Source organism: Hypanus sabinus, chromosome 17 (assembly GCF_030144855.1).
Source record: "Hypanus sabinus isolate sHypSab1 chromosome 17, sHypSab1.hap1, whole genome shotgun sequence".
NCBI classification, from domain to species: domain Eukaryota; kingdom Metazoa; phylum Chordata; class Chondrichthyes; order Myliobatiformes; family Dasyatidae; genus Hypanus; species Hypanus sabinus.
In genome coordinates this window covers 54619191-54640420 of record NC_082722.1, presented here as the reverse complement: position 1 = coordinate 54640420, position 21230 = coordinate 54619191, and the positions used below count along the sequence as shown (strand labels likewise).

The 21230-nt window shown below is 36.5% G+C and overlaps 1 protein-coding gene across 1 annotated transcript in view; it reads left to right on the top strand.

Annotated features, from left to right (window-relative positions):
- Nucleotides 1-21230, top strand: part of LOC132406637 (early endosome antigen 1) — a 632764-nt gene that overhangs the window by 487966 nt on the left and 123568 nt on the right. The window contains exons 25-27 of the mRNA XM_059992439.1: nt 4570-4812; nt 8190-8420; nt 10145-10375. Coding sequence (XP_059848422.1) covers nt 4570-4812; nt 8190-8420; nt 10145-10375 — 705 coding nt within the window. The remainder of the gene's footprint in view (nt 1-4569; nt 4813-8189; nt 8421-10144; nt 10376-21230) is intronic.

Genomic DNA, 21230 nt, shown 5'->3' with positions numbered 1-21230 from the left:
ATTATTTGGACATTTGCTTTCTTTCCTCTGGCTTAGAAAACAGGTATATTTAATCGTCCAGAGATATTGGAATTCTGATTGACCAGCGGCCTTCTGGAAAAGTGTTTATTAATTTTGATTGATGAAGTGGTTTATCTTAGGCGGTTTTTCTACACTGCATCATGAAAATTATATTAGAATCTAAATGAGATTCAGAATTTCCTGTTTGACAAGGTTGGTTGATGAAAGGGTTCCATGTCAACGTCTGACACACTAAAATTATATGCAAATACTGTTTGAGCTCTATTCAAAATTAATCAAGGGGCAAAAAAGCAGACTATCACAGGAACATGTTCATACTTCTGGCTCATTTTAATTTGCCAAAGGGTGTTTTCAGATTAGTTAGCTTGAGAAATTGGGGTTTGACAACTATGCAAGAGCTTAGATTTAGTGGATTTAATTGTCTAGTATTTCCCTAATTTTCCTTATCTTTGCAAATTTACAAGTATTTGTTTTAGTTATTTTTTATTGTTCAAATTAGCTCACAATGCCTATCAGTCTTGAAAATCAATGATTCTTTTTAAAATAAATATATTGTATCCAGCCACCTTGCTTTCATCTTTTGAAAATTCTCTGCAGTGCTTTGTGAAATATTAATGATAATATTCAACATATTATAACATCAAACATATCAAGGATAAAGGGAAATGTATTATCAATATTAAGTATAGCCTAATTTTGAACTATTTTCATTTTATATATTCTCATAGCCATATGTAAATATTTTATGTGCTTTCACATGAAAGAAATGTTTTCTGAAATAATTTGTCATTTGACATATTTTGCCAGATATGTAGTTCATGTGGATTAACAGTATAGGTGCAGATAATAATTCAAGAGGAATGCATAAAGGGTGTTTGAGTTAATTGGTGGAGGTTCTGTATGAACAAAGGTTAGATAAACCAATTGTGACAGGATGTATATACCAGATGAAAATTAAACTGAGAGAAAAGCTATATATGGGAGAGAGATTAGTTACTCAAATATCGATCATGAAAAGCAGTTGATGAAGAGCAATGTCAAAAATAAAGTTGTGACTTTCAACTCAACTCCTCTGGCTTCAAACGTTTGTGTGGAGAAAAAGATACATTCTTCATGACTTTAAATTGTATTTATACTGTACTCTTGGTGTGGCTAAATATTCAAAGGAGCATTTTTCAAAGAAAGTATAGCAGTAAATATTAGGATATTGAAGAGGGAGGTTTTAAGGTGTGTTTAAAGGAGGAAATGGGGACAGCAGGTTTTAAGGAAGTGATTAACCTTGTACTTATTATCAGAGTCATAATCATTTGGAATGCTTTGAAAATGCATATTATCAGCAATTATTTGCCTCTGATGTTATACCTTTAATAAAATATGTGTCCAAAGAAGAAGCAAGCTGAAAAATGGAGATCAACACAGAAGTCTAAATTAATATGGTTAATAAAAGAAAGATTGGGTTTTGAGAGCGGTTATATGAAATCATCCAAAGATAATGCAGTCTTGAATTTTCTTCAGTGTTTGAGGATTTTCTGAACAGTATTTAGCATTCTAAGCGGTGGATGTTAACCTTATTATTCCTGTGACCCTATAGGATGAAGCACAGCCTTACTTTATGTACTAGTAGCAATATTTGCAGCGGCCTTAAATCTGATCTTGATGTCAGATTTAAAAATGTGCTTTTGAGTGACACCTTGATAACTGTCTGATGTAGCCAGATTGTTTGATTTCTTATGTCTCTCTTCCTTTGTTTGATTTATAAAAATTCTCTTGGTATACAGTCCACCTTGATGATCAAATAAAAATGAAAGCAAAGAAGTAATGTAAAGCCTAAAGTAGCAAGCCTGAAAGGCACAATACTATTGAAGGTATTTCAAAGTGCTGTCTTATGCACATTTTCATTTAATTGTTCAGACACAGTGCCACAACTCGAAGTTTACCACTTTTTGGTGTCATTCATCTCAAGTGGCTAACGTAAAGTTCTTGGTGGTCATTTCAGATATTTCCAGTATAAGGATACAGAAGTGACAGGTACTAATAGATTTCTCAGACTCCAATATAACAAAGAGCTGGTGTTCAGTAGTCGGTTAAGGAGTTATTAACTCATCTCCATCTTCTGAGCTATCTGTTGTCAACAGCCTTGATATTCTACATCCCATTGCTATAGAAAAAAAAGAAATTCCTTACTGTCTCAGGCACTTATGCCTCTTAGGTGATGAGTGTATTCCATAGTCATCTCGTTACTGATACTATTTTGAGGATACTTTCAAGAAAATTTTAAAGCACTGTTTCAACAGTGCTGGGGGCACTGCTATGATGTTTTGCACAGCATAGAAAATTTACATTTATTGTAGAATCCTCTAATTCCTTTAATTAAAATTGTTCTGCCATGGGAACAATTAATACATTGCTGAAGGTGTTGTCAGATACTAACTAATTATCAAAAGATAAGGAACACGATATGTGGTTTACATCTCTATTCATTATAGCTTTGTTATTAAAGGAGAATTCATTTAAAATGCTGTCATCTTTTACTACAATCAAAACTAAAAATCAGATATTCATAATTAAACTCCTAGCATGAGGGTTTGGAAGATGTCATTTATTTAAATATTTAATATCTGCAAAGATCATGAATTCCAAATTCCATCTAAAATATATATTGAGATTGTTGTTCATAACTTCATTAATTAATTGGTTCTCTGTATAAAATAAAATATGTACATGTGTGTAATTCAAAATAGTAACAATCACCTGTGGAAAGTTAAAGATAATTCATGTTTCTAATATTAGCTGAAAGGGATGTATATGGTAAAAAAAAGTAGCAAACTTCTTCCAGTATTCAAATGTCAATTATGAAAAAGCACAATACACTAAATAATATACTAAATATAGCCCGCCACATTTAGGCAGATAGATTTTACGTGCAGTTATTCTTACATTGCCTCTTCATTACATTATACGTTTTAATTGAGTAAAATTTACAAGGTATTTCATGGGAAATTTTAACTAAATCCTTTTATATTGTAATTGTTCATGTACTCAGAAAATAATGCACTAAAATTCAGTTGTCAGAGTATATGCTTTATGTTACTATTCAATTGTAACATAAAGTTCTGTGCATCTAACAGATGAGCACAAAATTCATGCAATGATAGGATAACCTGAAATTCTTGTACAATGCTCTGTTGATGAATTGATTCTCCTATCTGCCTTTTAACACATAATGTGGTTTACACATAAGATGTCAGGTCTAATCAGAAGTAGAAGTCTTGGTCAATGCTGGTCAAATGCATAACCAATCAGTTGCAGGTTTATTGGGAAGAAAGCTGGTGCAGGGGTAGAAATTTGGAATGGCATTGATTTTGGACTATTCTGAAGATATTGAAGGTGAAGGCATTTAGCTGTTTAGCCTAGGGTCCAATGAGTCTCCATCAAGATCAGGAACAGAAGAAAGCTGCAAAGGTTTTGACTTCCTTTTCGGAGGAGAAGGTTCTGTCAGACAAACTTATCTCAAAACTCCTCTAAGAACTACACCTTGATCCATCTGGGGAGCAATGATCCAAAGGCCAAACATTTCTTTGGAGTGGTTACAAAGATCTACTGCTGGCTGCTGTCTTGAATGTATCCAGCAACTAAGTCTTCACAACTCACTTAGTAGGGAATTCATTACCTCTGAGAGAATAAATTTCTTCACGTCTGAGTACTGAGTAGTCTCCATCCTGTTATAGGCCCTTTTGCTCTTCATCTTTGCTTCTTCACAGCATAATTCCAACATTAATGAGCCACATGTTTGCGACGTAGTTGATTTCCCAGTTCCAATGAAAGGATATGAACCTGAAGTACCAACTGCTTTTCTCTCCACAGATGATGCCTGACTTGTGGACTGTTTCCAGCAATTTCTGTTTGATGGGTTTTTTTCTGAATTCATTGAAATATTAATATTAGTCAGGGACATGGGAGAGAGAATCATGCATGGATGCAGACCCCAATCTTACATGAAAAAAATAAGTTATGTGCATCTATGTGTTTATACCTGTATAACCACCCATCTGTCCAAATCTGAATTCCTGCTCATGCTCCTAAATGGAACAGAAGGGAAAAAAATCTTCATATACTATCAAGGGATAATTTGTATTCACTTGTGACAATATTAAGTGCTTCCTTTTAATATGCTCTATATTGCAGCATCTGTGACAATACAGTGCTGCTTCAGTATAGCTCAGAGCTTCACCCTAGATCATATTCTCAATTGTTTGTAGTGAGTCATCAATTTATCATTTAAGCCAAGGTTGCCAAAAGTTCTGAATCACTTTGTGTGTTAGAAACATTTATTGCATGCATTTCATTTGTGATGCTCCTCAATATGCTTACCACTAAGAAAAATATTTGGTGGTATTATCTGAAGTACTCTTAGACCAAGAGCCATCAAACACTATTGCACCAATATTTGAAAAATCTTCCTACATACTGTGGTTACATATCTGGTCAAGAAAATATAGTCCGAGCTTTTAATTAAAATGCAATTCAAATTTCCCATTCCACCCTTAGAACCAGAATCAAGAGAGATCCATTTATCAGCTTCAGAAGGAATTGGAAGTTCTCAAGCATACCCACGAGTGTGGTGTGGATCATTTTACTCATGAATCTGCTCAACTCCGGAAAGAACTTAACTCATCTTCAAAGGAATTACAGGACAAGATGACTAAACTGCAACAGTACAAGTCCACAGTTGACAGGCTAAATTCTGATTTACAAAATGCAGAGGAGCAACACCAAGAGATGCTCCATGAAGTAAGAATTGTTTTAGTATATTGTTACAGTAGCCATGTGCCTTTAATGAAAGATTAATGTTCTCATATATTTTAGTTGTATCATTTTTTCCAGCATGATAATATTTCACCAACTTCCCATAATAAAATCTTTTGGTGAATATGTGAGGCAGAAATAAATGGTACTATGGACAAAAATAGTCTGTTTACCATTTTGGCATCATTTTTTTAATTTTATTTTAAGGGAAAAACTGAAAGTCAAACCAGCTGAAGCCCCAATTTATAGCTTGTGAACATCAGCTGCAGGCTGCACAGATAATGATCAGGCTGTCATGGGGGTGGGGAGGTGTGTGGTTTAAGATGCCCACTGTTACATGGATACAGAACTGAAAATGCCAGTCATTAAGTAATGCTCTATTATGATGCTGAGATTCATTCTAGGATGCGATGGGACACATCAGTGATCTAACGTGGGGCCATCAGGTGTTTCAGGTCTTTCAACATCAGACACTCTCGCCCAAGCCTTGATCAAATAATGATAAATAAATAATGGCCAATTTTTTTTAATCAAACATTGAATGGTGAAGTTCCATTTAAAAACTAGATATCTAACACTTAAGTTATTTCTCAAAGAAACTATAATTCTTATAACATCAAAAAAGTAACTCTCTACACCCTTTGCAGTTCCTCAGCTGATAGTTCTTGGAATCAGAAAATAAACTCTCACGACAAATGTTAAATACAGTATTTTTTTAATTTTTTTTTTTAAAAACCTGTTTTATGTCATGTTGTAATGATTATATTTCTACTCGTGGTGGTTCTTGTATACACTTATGTTACCTATAACTTCTAAGTTCTGATGTCTTCTTGCTAAAAAAAAAATACAGGGCATTGTGAGTTTGGTATCTAGCTAAGTCTTCTTATGCTGGTTCTTGAGATGACTAAGTGTACCCATGCTTGTTCTTTGGCACATCTATTGACACAAACACAAAGAAAAAGCATGCATTGCATTTTACATAATTCATTCAGGTGCCATATTACAGACAAAGGTTAACTGGCTAAAATCTTAAAATTTACCAGATCAATTCAGTGGAATGAAAAGGATAACTGAAAGGATGGTGGGAGAGGAGGGGTAAAATAATGGTCTGCAGTGGGATTGGAGATGCTACATTCCCCCTTCGTGCAGTGGTTCAGTGGTCTAATCCAATGAGCTGACATGTGTCAAATAGACCCAAGCCTCTGCACAGTTAGACATCATGATAGGATGAGCATTGATCACAGCATCTTGCTCAGAGACAGATAATAGAGACGCTGTCATCTTTATCAGTGATGTATGTGGAGAAGATTGCAGCACAACAATGATCGATGTAGCATTATTCATGTAGGGATACCAATTTGATCCTTTGATTTGCTGCATGTTGGATAGCTGAAAGGCATGATTAAGGTAAGATCTAGTAGGATGGCACCATTAACAGGTGACTCTTTGCATGCAACTCTAATAGGAATTATCAAATATTCCCATTTAAAACTATTACAGCTGAAATTCACAGTCACAGCCACGCCTACTTAAATAAACAATATTATTTTAAAATATTTTAAACTTTATCGATACTCAAAATCAATGAACGTAAGACAGCAGATTCAGATCATGAGTGCAGTTCCCCTTTAAGAAAACGAAAGTAGAGACGTGCACCGGTCTACAGGTATGATTGAAATACAGAGGCCTTAGACTTCCACTGCCAACCATCCTGCTGGTGAGTGTGTAGCCTCTGAGAAGTAAAACTGAAGACCTCAGAGTAAAATTGCTGTACAAGAGGGACATCAAGGACTGCTGTGTACTCTGCTTTATGGAAATATGGCTCACACCTGCAATTTTGGATGGAGCGCTGCAGCCAATGATATCACCATTCTCTGTAAAGAGAAGACAGCTCAGTCTTTCAAAGGCAGAAGAGGTGGAATATGTTTTATGATAAACTCAGCATGATCAGTCCTGCTCACCTGACTTGGAATATCTAGTGGTCAAATGTCATACATTTAATCTGCCTAACGAGTTCTCCCCCATCATCCTGGTAGTGGTGTACATTCCACCACAGGCCAGCATCAGGCAGGCACTGGAAGAGCTTTAGCTTCCTATCAGCGGACATGAAACTGTGAACCCTGATGCCTTCCCTATCACTGTGGGAGGTTTCAACCAGGCCAGCTTGAAGAAATCACTCAACTAATTCTGCCAATATGTCATCTGTAGAACCAGAGGAGCCAACACACTTGACCACTATTACACCACCATCCCACTCTCATACTTTCAAAAGTCCGATCACCTAGCTGTACCTCTACTCCCAGCACATAGGCAGAGCCTAAAGACTGCAGCACCAGTGGAGAGGATCAAGAAGGTATGGTTAAAGAAAGTGGGGGAGCACTTAGTCAGGGCTTTGAGTCGGTTGACTGGACAATATTCAGGGATGGATTTTCAAGTATGAATGAATACACCACAGCTGTCACTGACTTCATCAAAACTTGTGTGGATGAATGTCTGCTTTCAAGAACATACCAGACATGCCCAGACCAAAAGCAGAGGATAATCCAGAAGTGTCGTTGTCTGCCGAGGGCTAGTTGCATTCAAGACCGGTGATCCAGAACTATACAAGAAGTCCAGGTGCAAACAACAGAAGGTTATTTTAAGGGTAAGAAAACTATTCTGATTGAGATTAAAGACTGAATCAGACACAAGTCAGCTTGGGCAGAATTTGCAGGCAAGTACTTCCTACAAAAAGAAGCCCAACATCATGAGTGGCTGTGATGCTTCACTCCAGGTGAGCTCAATGCCTTTTATACATGCTTTGAAAGGGAAAATAAAGCTACACCTGTGAATCCCTGCAGCATCCAGTGACCCTGTGATCTCAGTCTCAGAGGCCGATGTCAGAACATCTTTCAAGAGGGTGAAACCTCGCAAGGTGTCAGGCCCTGATGATGTATCTGGTAGAGCTTTGAAAACCTGTGCCAACCAACTTCAACCAACACCTTCGCTCTCTCAGTGCTGCAGCCAGAAGTTCCCACCAGCTACAAGAGGGTGACACAGAGAGCAATGTGTATTGATTATGTACTCATGTGCAAATTGCATCAGAAAAATGACAAGAGAAGTAAGGTACTTTGCAACCAGGGAGGTTAGACCAATTTTCTAATAGGTGCAAATGGGAAATAGCAGCAAATAGACATAATGGTAACATTAGGGATAGCAGTTCCAAAATAAGATTGAAAGATAATCAATTAACATCTAGTCATATTTCTGAGAGCTAATATAATGTTTTAGGTTCATTTCTAGTCTGAGCTATCCAGTTGTAATATGTCTATTTCTCTATCACTTTTGAACAAATTGACATACACAAGTGGATCTTCTTTCAGATATCCCAGTTCAAAGACATTGTGCACAAACAAGAACTAGAAATGGCTCAGTTTAGACAACAGCAGCTTGACTCTGAAAATCAAATTGCTACAGTCAATGAAAAGTGCAAATCACTTGAAACCAAATTGGATCTTTATAAACAAAAACACCAAACTTCTGTTAACAAAATGACAGAGCTGGAAAGTGCAAAGCAACAACTGCAAGCAGACTTGCAAGATAAAAACAAACAGGTGAGTTGAGTTCTCTTGTCTGTTTTGGAAAGGCTGCAGTATAGCAGATCTTTAGTTAGAGCTTTGTTGTCATTGCTGTGGGTAACGAGATTGAAGTGTTACACCATTCAGTGCAAAACAGCCTACTGGCAATTCAATTACTAAAACACAATGACTAAATTTAAAATAAGGTCTGAGTTATTTAGAATGACATCTAAGTTACAATTGAATTAAAAACAAACAACTCTAAAATTAAAAGAAACAGTGGCTGCAACATTCAACTATTGCAAATGTCCATCTTATAAAATACAATGACTAAGTATAAAACAGCATCATGAATTAAAGCTAAGATTTAAAGAAAAGAGCTCTGAAATCAAAGGAGGGTAGCTGCCCTAGACAAATAGATATAGTGAGTAATTGCAATGTACTTCCACTCTCCCAATTTCAACCATTAGGATATTACCACAGTATTACTCTTCCTGAAGTCCACTATCATTCCTTGGTCTTACTGATTTGAGTGCAAGGTTGTTGCTGTAACATCACTCAACCTGCTGATCTATCATGCTTCTGTCACCATCTGAAATTCTGCCACCAGTAGTTGCATCGTCGGCAAATTTACAGGTAGCATTTGAGCTGTGCCTATCCACACATTCATGGGTGTAGAGAGTGTAGATAAATGGGCAAAGCATGCATCCTTGAGATGCGCCGATATTGATTGTCAGCGAGGAGGATTATTGTCATCTGCACAGACTGTGGTCTCCAGTCAGGAAGTCAAGGATCCAGTTGCTCAGGGAGGTACAGAGGTCCAGATTTGGAGGTTGTTGATTAGAACTGAGGCTTTAATTGCATTAAATGCTGAGCTGTAGTCAATAGACAGCAGTCTGACATAAGTATTACTATTATACAGGTGATCCATGGCTGAGTGGAAAGCCAGTGAGATTGCATCCACTGCAGAAATATTGTGGCAATAGGCAAATTGCAGCAGGTCCAGATCCTTGCTTAAGCAGAAATTGGTTCTAACTATGACCAATCTTTCAAAGCACTTCATCAAAGTAAACATGAGTGCCACTGGGCAATAATCATTGAGGCAACTCACCTTGCTCTTCTTGCCTCCTCCTGGTTCCCTTGGAAGCCACATATCAGTTTTATATGGAAATAATTGTCACTTCTTCATTGTTATAGGGTCTAAATCCTGGAACCCTTACCCTGTATTACGTACAATGGGAGTTCCTTTCCAGAAGGACTTCACTGTTCCATGAAATTGGCTCAGCATCACATTCTTAAGTTAACACGATAAATATCAGCCTTGTCAGTAGCATTTCCATCTTGAAAAATGGATGAAAGTAAAATCTAATTTTGTTTATTAAAAACAAACATATGGACCAAATTGTGTAGAGGGCTATTCATAAACTAGCAAAAATATATATCATTTATAGCAATTCATTTTCTGATTGTACATATCATCATTGCAATCTCTATCTCTTAATATTGTAATGAGGGAGAAAAATGCTATTCCCCTCCTTATTCATATTCTGTTTATGGCATTGGTAACACTTTTAAGGAAAAAGCTATACAATATATAAGCTCATTAATTTTAATATCCGAGTCTTGAGAATTAAGAAACTCATCTGATAGGTATCCCAAAGAGGAATTTTAATTTATTGACTACAAAAGTCATCTTCAAAATATGCAAATAAGAGTTGAATGGGTGATTGTAAATCTCATTTCCCCTTCCATTGATTTAGCTTTGTAGTCAAGATGAGATTCACCAAAAGCTACGAAATGAGTTGATTACAGTGAAACATCAGTGTGAAAACAAATGCAGACAAGTGGAGAATTGCGAGGATGCAATTGATAATTTGACTCAACAGCTGCAAGCTGCACAAAAAGATCTGTCCGCACACAGAGTACATGGTGTCCAGTGTGAGGAGGTCATCCGTAGTCTACGGGACCAGGCTGCAGTTCACCACAATGAGGTGAGTAGGAGCATGTTTATTCATCTTTTGACTGTAGTTATTGACAAATTTTATCAGAAACTTCCCCTATTTGGATTTTATGGGAAAGTTCATCGAATTTAACATGTTAAGACATAGCAAGACACAACAGTACCAAATATTTGAAAGATAAATTAAACATGTTAACATTAGAAAAATGTGGACTTAAATCCATGTGAAAGTGTTAATGTTGAACACAGCATGCTGAACACAGCATCATAACTTAGCCTACTGACCAATGGTAACTTTCTCATTCGAGGGCACCTGCAGCAAAAGTGGGAATCAAAGTGAAATTTGTTCCCACTTGCATTTTGTTACAGACAGCATTCAAATACTATCCTTCCACCAAGCAAGGGAGGAGATTTAAATTCAATTTATTTTCGAGCCGTAGAAAGGTACAGTCTGAAAACTGGCCCATCAGCTTACCAAGTGTACACCAACTATCAAGCAATCATTTACACTAATCCTGCTATTTCTATATTAATCCCATTTTATTCTTCCTACCTTCAATTTCTCCCCAGCCCAGATTCAAGCACTCATCCACACCCTAATGTAGATCCATTAATTTGCCTAATCCACACTTGTTTGGGATGTGGGTAGAAACCAAATCACGCAGAGGAAACCCACACAATCATGGGGAGAATGTGAAAACTTTGCACAATCAGAACAAGAGTTCAGGTTCAATATCAATATCAGGAGCTGTGATGCAGCAAGTCTACCAGCTCCATCACTACTCTACCAGCAACAGCAAGGAGGCACAGGAGCCTGAAGACACACACTCGTTGTTTCAGGAATACCTCATTCCCCTCTGTCATCAGATTTCTAAATAGTCCATGACCAGTACCTCATTACTTTGCTCTATTTTTGCACTATTTATAGGTTTTTTCTATATTTTATATTGTAACATATAATAAGTATACAGTATTGCGCTATATGACTGCTACAAAACGAATTTCACTACATATGCCAGTGATAATAAATTTGAATCTGATTCAGACATATATCCCCAAAAGCACCAAATTTCAGTTGCGACCAAGATTCACGATAGTAGGAGTTTAGATAACTGTAAACAGTGGAGGAAGGGTTATTGATTACAAATGGTGAAGTATCTGAGGCTACGAGTCAGACGTGTGGAGGTTCAGAGGGATTGTTGAGTCTTGAGGTTGTGTACTCTGCAGCCTAGAGATTGGAGGGAGGACTGTTTAAATGCAGAGACACATTAATGTAATTAAGTTACTACCTTGCAGGCCCTGACACTGTGAACATTAGACCATTTTATGCTCAGGATATAATGGACCAATATCTTCTGCAATGCTCCAAAAGGGGGATGCATGGAGAATGATGTTATCCCACAAAGCTTTGGTGCAGAAATATGTAGTGCTTACAAGACTGACACAGGAAATTTCCATCAATTTTTCTGTGTAAGAAAAACGACCCAGAGTTAATTGTTGTGTTTCTTCCTTTAAAAACAAGTGACTTTTAATTGGATAAATTTGAACAACCTTGTGTTATGCAAATGAATTTCTCATCTTTATTTTGATTTCAGACTTTCTTTCTAATTTCTTTCTAATAGATTTTTTTTCACATGTTATCACTTTTTTGATGGAACTATTTAAGACCTTTTTGGAGATAGTCTGCATCATCTATATTCTTTATATTGTAAATATCAGCCCAAATTATTCATTCGATCAGAATCAGAGAAAAACTTTAAAATCTGATGTATGTGTAGTACCAGTAAAAAAACAAAAATAGTTAAATTGATATACAAGTAAATAGCATTGTATTGCAGTGAGTTGTTACAGTTTTCTGGTAGGTGAGTAATCTGCAGCTCCTACAAGCAAACTATTAATAATGGTTGAATATATGCAAATTGAAACTTTTCATTTTAATTAACATTCAGTTAAGTGTGCTAAGAAGGTTATGAAAGCAATGAAAATTTTAGTCCAATGAAGTAGACCAAGTGACTTAGGAAATGCCAAATGCATATTAGACAATTATAAAACAAAAGCTTAATTTCTTTCATATTTGTATAACTATGAGAAATCAATTACTATTATATCCACAAAATTACCATGTGCCAGAATCAACAAGTAACAGTACATCAACACATACTCTTCCTACCAAACAAGATCTTAGGCAGAACACCAAGTTTGAGTTTGCTCATTCATCGGCTACATGGACAGGAACGATGATAAAAAGAAATAGGTAAGAAAATACATAACAGATAATTTTAACTTGGTGTGCCTGATTGACTAGATCAATTCAGTCACTTGTTTCACACATTGCACAATTTTGCTTTGAAGTGATTCTGGTGTGAATTAAGTCATGGAGGGTGTCTGTAGAAGTATTATTCTTATCATGGTTTGGAAGTATTTCTGATGAGATGGTATTTACAGAACTGTGAAATTAGATTTCCACAAATCTTTAACTGCTGGCATATTTATGATAGGAAGAGAGAAGTTGTAAACAAGATTGCTTATTCAGTGGCAAGGAAAACCAGTCAGGAAAAAGAGTCATGTATCAAGAAGCACAGATATTTCTTGCAGCTGCCAATGGATTCTCCCACACATAAATCAATTGTTCATTCTTCTCATGTTTATATTCCCTGGACTTAATCCTCAGGGGTCTCAATGAGGAAGCCATTTTCTAAGTTGTTATTGACAAACTTGCTATTCTTAAATAAGAACCCTGAGTATCAAATAACCTTAAAAATTTAATAGTGTACACTGCAATATTGCTGATGGATGACTTGAGCTTGTGGTGTTACTCAGCTGAAACTCTTGGAAAATGCTGATGCTTTCATGTAGAGTTCTCAATTCATTTTTGAACTGGCCAAGGATACCATCACTGGAAGATCTTTGAAGGTGTCTAACCGTATATAGTTCAGAAGTTAGGTTTAAAATACACACATTGAGCTGCTGTCAATATATAGTTGTATTTCCTGTGAATATGTGTAAATCTGTGATAGCACATGAGGGAGATCAGAGGAACATGCGCAAAGTGCCGGAGGTATTCCGCAAATCAGGCAGCATCTTTGAAGACAAACAAGCAGTCAACTCTCAGCCTAAAAAGTCAACTGTTTATTCCTTGCCATAGACGCTGCCTGGCTTGCCAATTTCCTCCAGCACTTTAATGTAATTTATTATTGCTGTTATTCTAATTATTTTTAAATACACCAATTGCTTGAGAATTGAGTGCCTTTGACAATTATTGCCTGTCCTTTCTTGCCCTTGGGAAGAGCTTGTACTTCTGCAATCCTTTTGTAAAAGGTATTCTCTCAGTGTGGTGGCACAGGGTTTAGGTCAGATCCCAGGACTTACCCCAAGCAACAATGCAGTCTATTTCCAAATCAGATTGGTGAATCTGCAGGTTATGGTGTTTCATGATCCTGCTTCCTTTGTCCTTTAGTGTTTGTGGTCATAGCTTTGAAAAGTTTTGTTGCAGTTACCCAGTCAAATAACTGGGTAAGTAAGTATGAGAAAGTATCCTTTTATAATTGTCATTGGTCCGAAATGGATACATTAAGTTAGTGCTACTACGAGATGCTAATGATGATTTTGTCATGGGCCTGCACTGAAACTTTCAGTCAGTGCTTCAGGCCAAGACCTTTCATCAGGACTGGGAAAAAAAGGATGAGAAGTCAGAGTAAGAAGGTGAAGGGAAGGGAGGAAGAAGTACAAATAGAAGATAGGTGAAACTAGGAGAGGGGAGGGGGGGTGAATATCTCCCTTGTGCCTACTCTCTAAAAGGATTATTGATTTAATTAAGTTAGAAACATTAATTCAACAGCTTACATTAAATTGTAACTATTTATGCAATTTTCCGAGCTTGAAAGTACTACAGACCAACTTTACAAGCTTCATTAGTCTGTTTCAAAATGCTTTGGTTTACAAATGTTGAGCTATGACAATCATCAAAGCATAATGAGAAAGTCTCTGATAATTCCTGCATTTGGTATTTCTCTCTCAACCACCCCCCCCTTTCCTATCTTTGTCTCTTCCCCATCAAAGCTTTCTAAAAATATGACTAAATTTCTGTTATTTTACCTCAAATTCTTTCAACTAATTGATAGCGATAGGACTTTATAGATTTGCACACAAAGGTTAGAAATTGCAGATGATGTGACATAGAGAATGTATTGAGATTCTTTCTTCAGTTTGACCTGACCTCAACTCGTCCCTTTATTAATGGTTAACTCCAAAGGGAAGTTGTTCCCAATATTTTATAATTAAGAAAACTAAGGTACATTGTTAACTCTGCACATCTGATTAAAGAGGTCTGAAAATATTTCAGCTTTTCCAGTTATTTTTAAAGTGAGGACTTACATGGTGCTTCCTCCTTCTAGAATGCAAGAAGGCTAAAAGTACAGTTAATTAAATGGGCAATCTATGACAAGCTATTTGCTATTTAACAGGTACATTTAACCCTATAGAATCTCCAGAGTGCTGCTTCGTTAGCATGGATTTTAACCCTTAGGTTGATACAAAGTGCACAGTGCAATACAAATTGATCTATGGTGGTCACAGATTATATTGCAATGTAATGCTGCTGTCATTGGTAACCCTTTTCTTCTTGGGTGGAATTTTGCTATTGAGGATAAATTGCTTCCTGTCTGGTTCCCTGGGTTCTGAGGTGACTGATGATGCCAATGTGAGAACCAGTGTCTTCAACAGATGGGATAGAAAGTGCCTATTACGATGAATGGGTTGCCCCTTGGATATCTCTTTTGAGCTCCCAGATCTGTTTTGAATTTTTCCACTTCAGCTTGATGATAGTGCTGCACAACATGCCTTGTTTGGTTCTGTCATGTAGAAAGGAAGTTGTCAGGGTTTACGATAGCATGTTTTTCCAAAACAAGTTCAAGTGTTTAAATTGATCTGCACTGCATTTTTCCCTGAGCATAATCCCTTAACTAGCCCTTTTGAACTGACACCATGAAAACAACATACAGGGCACCATGCTGTTGCTGATGTATGACCTGATCTATCTGACTTCAAAATTTATACCCTCTGCTCATCTACTGGCCTGAAATATCTTGAAATAATTTGTTATTATAAACCATAATGATAGTCTGTTGATAAGCACTCAAATAGACATTTTTGAAACACATAACATGAAACCTTTGTCACTCAAATCCTTTCACTCTGATGTTTATGTAGATTGACCATTTCTATTGTTTAGGTGCCTCAATGTTGCATTACTAAGGAGCTAACATGGGAAATAACTAAGGTATAGATTTAAAGATAATACACAACTGAAGAATAGTTTTAAAGATAATATATGGTCAATCCATTTTCAAATAACAATTTCCTAAAACGTCAGTACTTATTGATAAAAGAAAAAACTATCTAAGGACCTGACAAAACTACCTTCACTGGCCATTTTTGTTAAGTACATCTGTACATTAATGCAAATATTTAATCAGCAAATGCATAAAAGCATGGAAACGTAGTCAAGTGGTACAACTGTTATTCAGACTAAACATCAGAATGTGGAAGAAATATAATCTAAGTGACTATTACTGTTGAATAATTGTTGGTGCCAAATGGGGTGGTTTAAGTATCTCAGAAACTGCTGATCGCCTGAGATTTTTATGCACAACAGTCTCTAGGGTTCATAGAGAATGGTGCAAAAAACAAAAAAAAAATCCAGTGGGCGGCAGTTCTGTGGGCAATATCACCTTGTTAATGAAAGAAGTCAGAGGAGAATAAGCAGGCTGGTTCAAGCTGACAGGAAGGCGACAGTAACTCAAATAACCCCATCATTACAATGGCAGTGTGCAGCAGAGCAACTCTGAATGAATAACATGTCGAACCTTGAAGTAGATGGGCTATAGCAGCAGAAAACCACAAACATACACTCAGTGGTCACTTTATTAAGTATCTCCTGTACCTAATAAAGTGGCCACTGAGTATATGCAACATAATAAAAGCATACACAAAAACATCATCAAACTTGAAAATACTCAAATCCCCGGAGACATGCAGTATTGCATGGGCTAATCTAATGAACCTTAATTAGGAGCAAGGATAGTTTTTTTCAACCTTAAGCTACTCCAAATTAAATCCAAAAGGTAAAGATCAGATGTTCAATCGACAGCTAAACCAATGACCCATTAAAAATGAAGCTTCTGTGAAATTGGAATTTTTTATGTTATCTTGGGTTTTCATATTGATTTCAAAGCAAATATTATATGACAATTCAATTTGCAAATATGTCATCAAGGTACAAGGCTTTCATTAGTTACACTGAATCGCCTGGACAGAAAGGTAGTATTGATTTGAGTTTCTGTTAGCTGAGTGATTGCCTGGAATGTTTCTCTTCATGGATATTTTCTATAATAACAGTAGACTAAAGGAACTGTTGGGGATTTGTATGAGATTACTGTCATATTTTGCGCCCCACAAAATATTTACCTTCTGTTTTGAGGCAGCTGAGATTGATAATTTTGTTTTATTGGCTATTATCTTTGATGTGACTTAATATCAGCTTGTGTTTTAACATTTGTAATTTATGTCCTAGAGCAATTTTAATCAGATTTAGAGTCATTAAAACAGGAATGCTGGAAATACTCGCAAGCCAGATAGCACTGCAAAAAAAAGAAAACTACTGTGTCTAATCAATGACCCGGACCAGAACTGGAAATATTGGGAAATGTTACAGGTTTTAACCAAATGCAGAAGCAGGGAAGCAGAGGATAGGAGGAAATAATCAAAGGAAAGATTTGGAATTGGATGAGAGGTATTAAAATAAAAATAGGATGATGGGTCAATGAAAAAGAAAGTTTTTTTTAACAAATATAGAACCAAAGGATGTGATAAAAGAATATGAAAATTATAGCAAAAGTCTGGAAAAGAGCAGGAAAAACATTATAATCTGAATTTTTTAACTTCACCTTCAGCTGAATTCCATGAAGAATGTATTCCTACTCCTGATGGTGAGAAAGGAATCAATAAGGTTGATTATTTCATTTCTAGGTGGATTGCAGTGTGCATATTGTGTATCTAATGCATTCATTGAGGTTTCATTTGAGGGTCAGATAGTAACAGTACAATTCTGTGACTTTATTGCCAATGAAATATGATAGCATTTTTTTTTATTTTGTGACAGTTCTAGTTTATCATATATTGTCAGCTCAAGATGGAGTATAAACTCATCCCTAAATTGTATCCATTTTTCAGACAGCTTACCCGCCTGAAATCCGGTGACTTGCATGTTTTTTTAAATCCACAGCATACATATCTGACTTGAATCACAAAAAATTCTAACTAAGATGATATCTACATGTTGTCTTAATATTCTGATGTTAGACTTAAATGTTATGCTTTCCTTAAGCAGCACTTCAGACACTATTTATCAGCATCTCACCTTAAAATACTGGAGGATAGCCAGTAAGTTAAACTAATGCAGTGCTTTATTAAACAAAGGATCTTGAAGGGTGAGAGAAAGTATTTCATTTTTAGTCTGCCCTCCCAATATACAAGATGAAACTTGTATAGAGTTTCCAGAAATTTCTCCATAATTTTGAAATGAGGTATTAGTGACATTCTACAATATTTTGAGTGCATACGTTTGTGGCAGAACCTCTATTTTATCTGATTCATTTGGAAAAATGTCCTTCTTGTGGTTTGTGGAGTAAATATTTCATTAGGTATTTCTCATGTTAATGAAATAATCTTCAGCTGCTGTACCCTCAGATCATTAGGAGCATGATGCACACAGCTTTGTATATTATTGCTTATTGTACAATAATGGATATGGGTTATAGAGCTAAGTTAAATGTGGATCACTGGATCACCATGTATCATCATGGGTATGAATTTTCTTGTTTTCACAATAAAATTACTTTGCATGTTTTTGAGGCAAAATGTTTGCATTCTAAGACAGGTGTGACTTTAAAACCTTGTTAACATTAAATTGGAAGTTATCTGAATGCTGCATTTATAAATCGTGTTTGCCCTGGAGGTAACACAAAAAGATTGATTTTTCAGCCTCGCCAGGAGTTTTGATTTACAGCTTTAGGTTACCTGGATACAGCATGTTTTAGTTTATTGCTTGTGCCAGTAAAGTCTGTGCTTGTCCACTGATTCATTTAATCAAACCAATGACACTATCGTGCAAAAAGCGAGTAGTACTATGAAATAAGAAACTAACCTCAGGTTGGTTAATCTACAGTAGGATGGAATAATTGTACTACCTGCAATATCTCATGTGCAGACCATTGGTTTCCCATTGAATAATTTATTAGTATTCAGTCTGACATCTTTTAATCAAGTTCTGAAAATTATAAAATAGCAGGAAATTTCTATTAGCTACCATAGAATAAACATGACTAAATTGAATAATGTCATTTCATTTAAACGATTGAAGACCTTTCTGGTTTGATTTTTACACAAAACTGGAAGATTGCATAATTAAGCTTAACTGCAGAAGCACAATGAATGAAATCAAGGCAAAAGACTCTGATTTTGGACTAACTCCATAGCAGTACAAGGAGGACATTGTTCCATTACTGAACTAAGCTTCCTGAAAAGCAAGAAAAATTGAAAATTGGACTCAATTCAGTATAAGCGGCACTCTCCGATGAAGTGCAACTATTTTGAATGTTGAAGAATTCCGCTCAGCTTTCGCATTGGTAACTAAAAGGGGAGATGAACAAAGCAGAGCAAATCTGTCCAGTTAAGTCCACAGTTTTCAGTGAGATAGAGCATAGGACTTGAATTGCTCTACCCTACCAGTTCACTTGCAGTTCCATCAGAATATGGCATTAAATGCCAACTACCCAGTTCAGAAACGTCTGGCTGATGCACGGCCGGTACGTAGACACAGACGTTTGTGAGACTAGCAAGCTGGGTTTGCCGGCTGCTGCACGGCAACAGTTGGCTCTTCCGGGGGGGGGGGGGGGAGGGAGTCACATTTCCATCTTGTCAACCGTTCAGGTTATGGAACCCTGTTGTAAACAGGGAAAGACCTTATTTGATATTCGCAAGCCCAAATGCGACAGTTGATATCCAAATTAGACATATCAATGGGTGTGTTTATGTGTCCACATTTCAAATGTGGATCCCAGAATCTGCATAGTGTATTACATGCTGAGGAATTCTGGCTAAAAGCATGGATCACAAACACAAGAAAATCTGCAGATGCTAGAAATCTGAAGCAACACACACAAAACTTTTTGCTGTTGGTATGTTCCCAGGTTAATTCTCATCCTGATTGACAGTCTTGTCTTCGAGTCAACCTGAAGCAGACTATGAAACTTGGTCCAAGTCATGAGTGGAGCAATGGGGTTTGAGTCCTTGATCTGAGTGTCCCGTCCCAGACAAGAATAATCCATTCATGATACACGGGAAATGATGTGATCCTTGACCAGGGGTGCGATGATGTTTTCCAATGCCAAAGGCTTTTCCCAGTGTCTAAGACGGAGCAAGATAGGGACCTGGTAGTGTTCCTGCTCCTGCTGATCCGCAAAGACTGTTCTCACAAAGCTGTCTCTTTCGAGATGTTGAGCTTCCTGAACTTGGGCCACAGTTAAACCTGTAAAGGAAGCTAAGTCAGAGTGTGCCAACTTTAATTTAAATATTTATATTTCTGTTCTGGCTCAAAAATGGTTTGTTTCCATAAAAGCGTAGAGTAGAACATGTTTGCAATGAGTCTGAGATTGTTTAAATTTATTTCTGTATTACCCACCCAAGCCCTCATTAGAGCTACATGATTCCTCTTCCATCCTCCCCATGCCCTCCTTTGGGTGTTTTTACTAAACCATATTTATTTTTCTTTAGTTTATCCTGCCCACGATCAGCAGCCCATAGGATCACAAATGACAAATGCAACTGTTCTTTCTTATAAATTGCACTATAATATGGTTTTGAAATTGTCCCATGTATTATTTATTCAGTTGATTTAATTATAACACCATGGTTGCTTGACATCTCACAAATTTGATCAATTTTTTTCAAGGAAACAATGAAGCTGATTGATGAGAATGAAGCAGTGGATGGTGTCTACATCAACTTTATTAAAATGTTTGAACAGATCCCTCATGCTAGGTTGGTCTGGAAGGTTAAGTCATACAGGATCTGTGATAAGTAAATTAGATCAAAATTGGATTTGTCATAGAAGATGGGGTAGTATTAGGAAGTGTTTTTTTCCCTGCCTGGAGGTCAGTGACCACTGCCCTGAAATATATATTAATAACTTGGATCAATATGCAGGTAGTCTGAATTGACGAGGTAATCTGAAACTTATATTGTTTTCTCTGGAGCATCAGAAGTTGAAAGGAAACCTGTGGAAGTATATAAAATTTTGGGAAGTGTAGATATGGTTTATCATCAGAATCCTTTTTCGCATGATGGAAAAATAAATTACTAGAGGGCATAGATTTAAAGTGAAAAGTGTAAGTTTAAAGGAGTCTTGCGAGGCAAGTCTTTTACACAGAGAATGGCAGGTGCCTAGAATGCACGGCCAGTTGAGATGCTAAAAGCAGATATATTGTATTGACAACATTTTAGAGGCATTTAGACAGACATGATAGGCAGGGAATAGTGGGATGTGGACTACTTGCAGGCAGGTGTGATTAATTTATAATGGCATTATGGTTGATGCAGACATGATAGGCTAAAGGGCTGGTCCCTGTGCTAGACATCTCTATGTTCTATGAAATCTGAAATAAAAACAAAATTCCTGGAAATACTTAGCAAGTAACAATGGAAATAACAGAATTAATATTTTAGATCAATGGCATTTCATCAGAATTATTCATCAAAACATAAATCCTCATGAATATTTTAATTGTCCTATGACTACAGAATTTGTAGAAAGGTCAGAAATTGAAGTG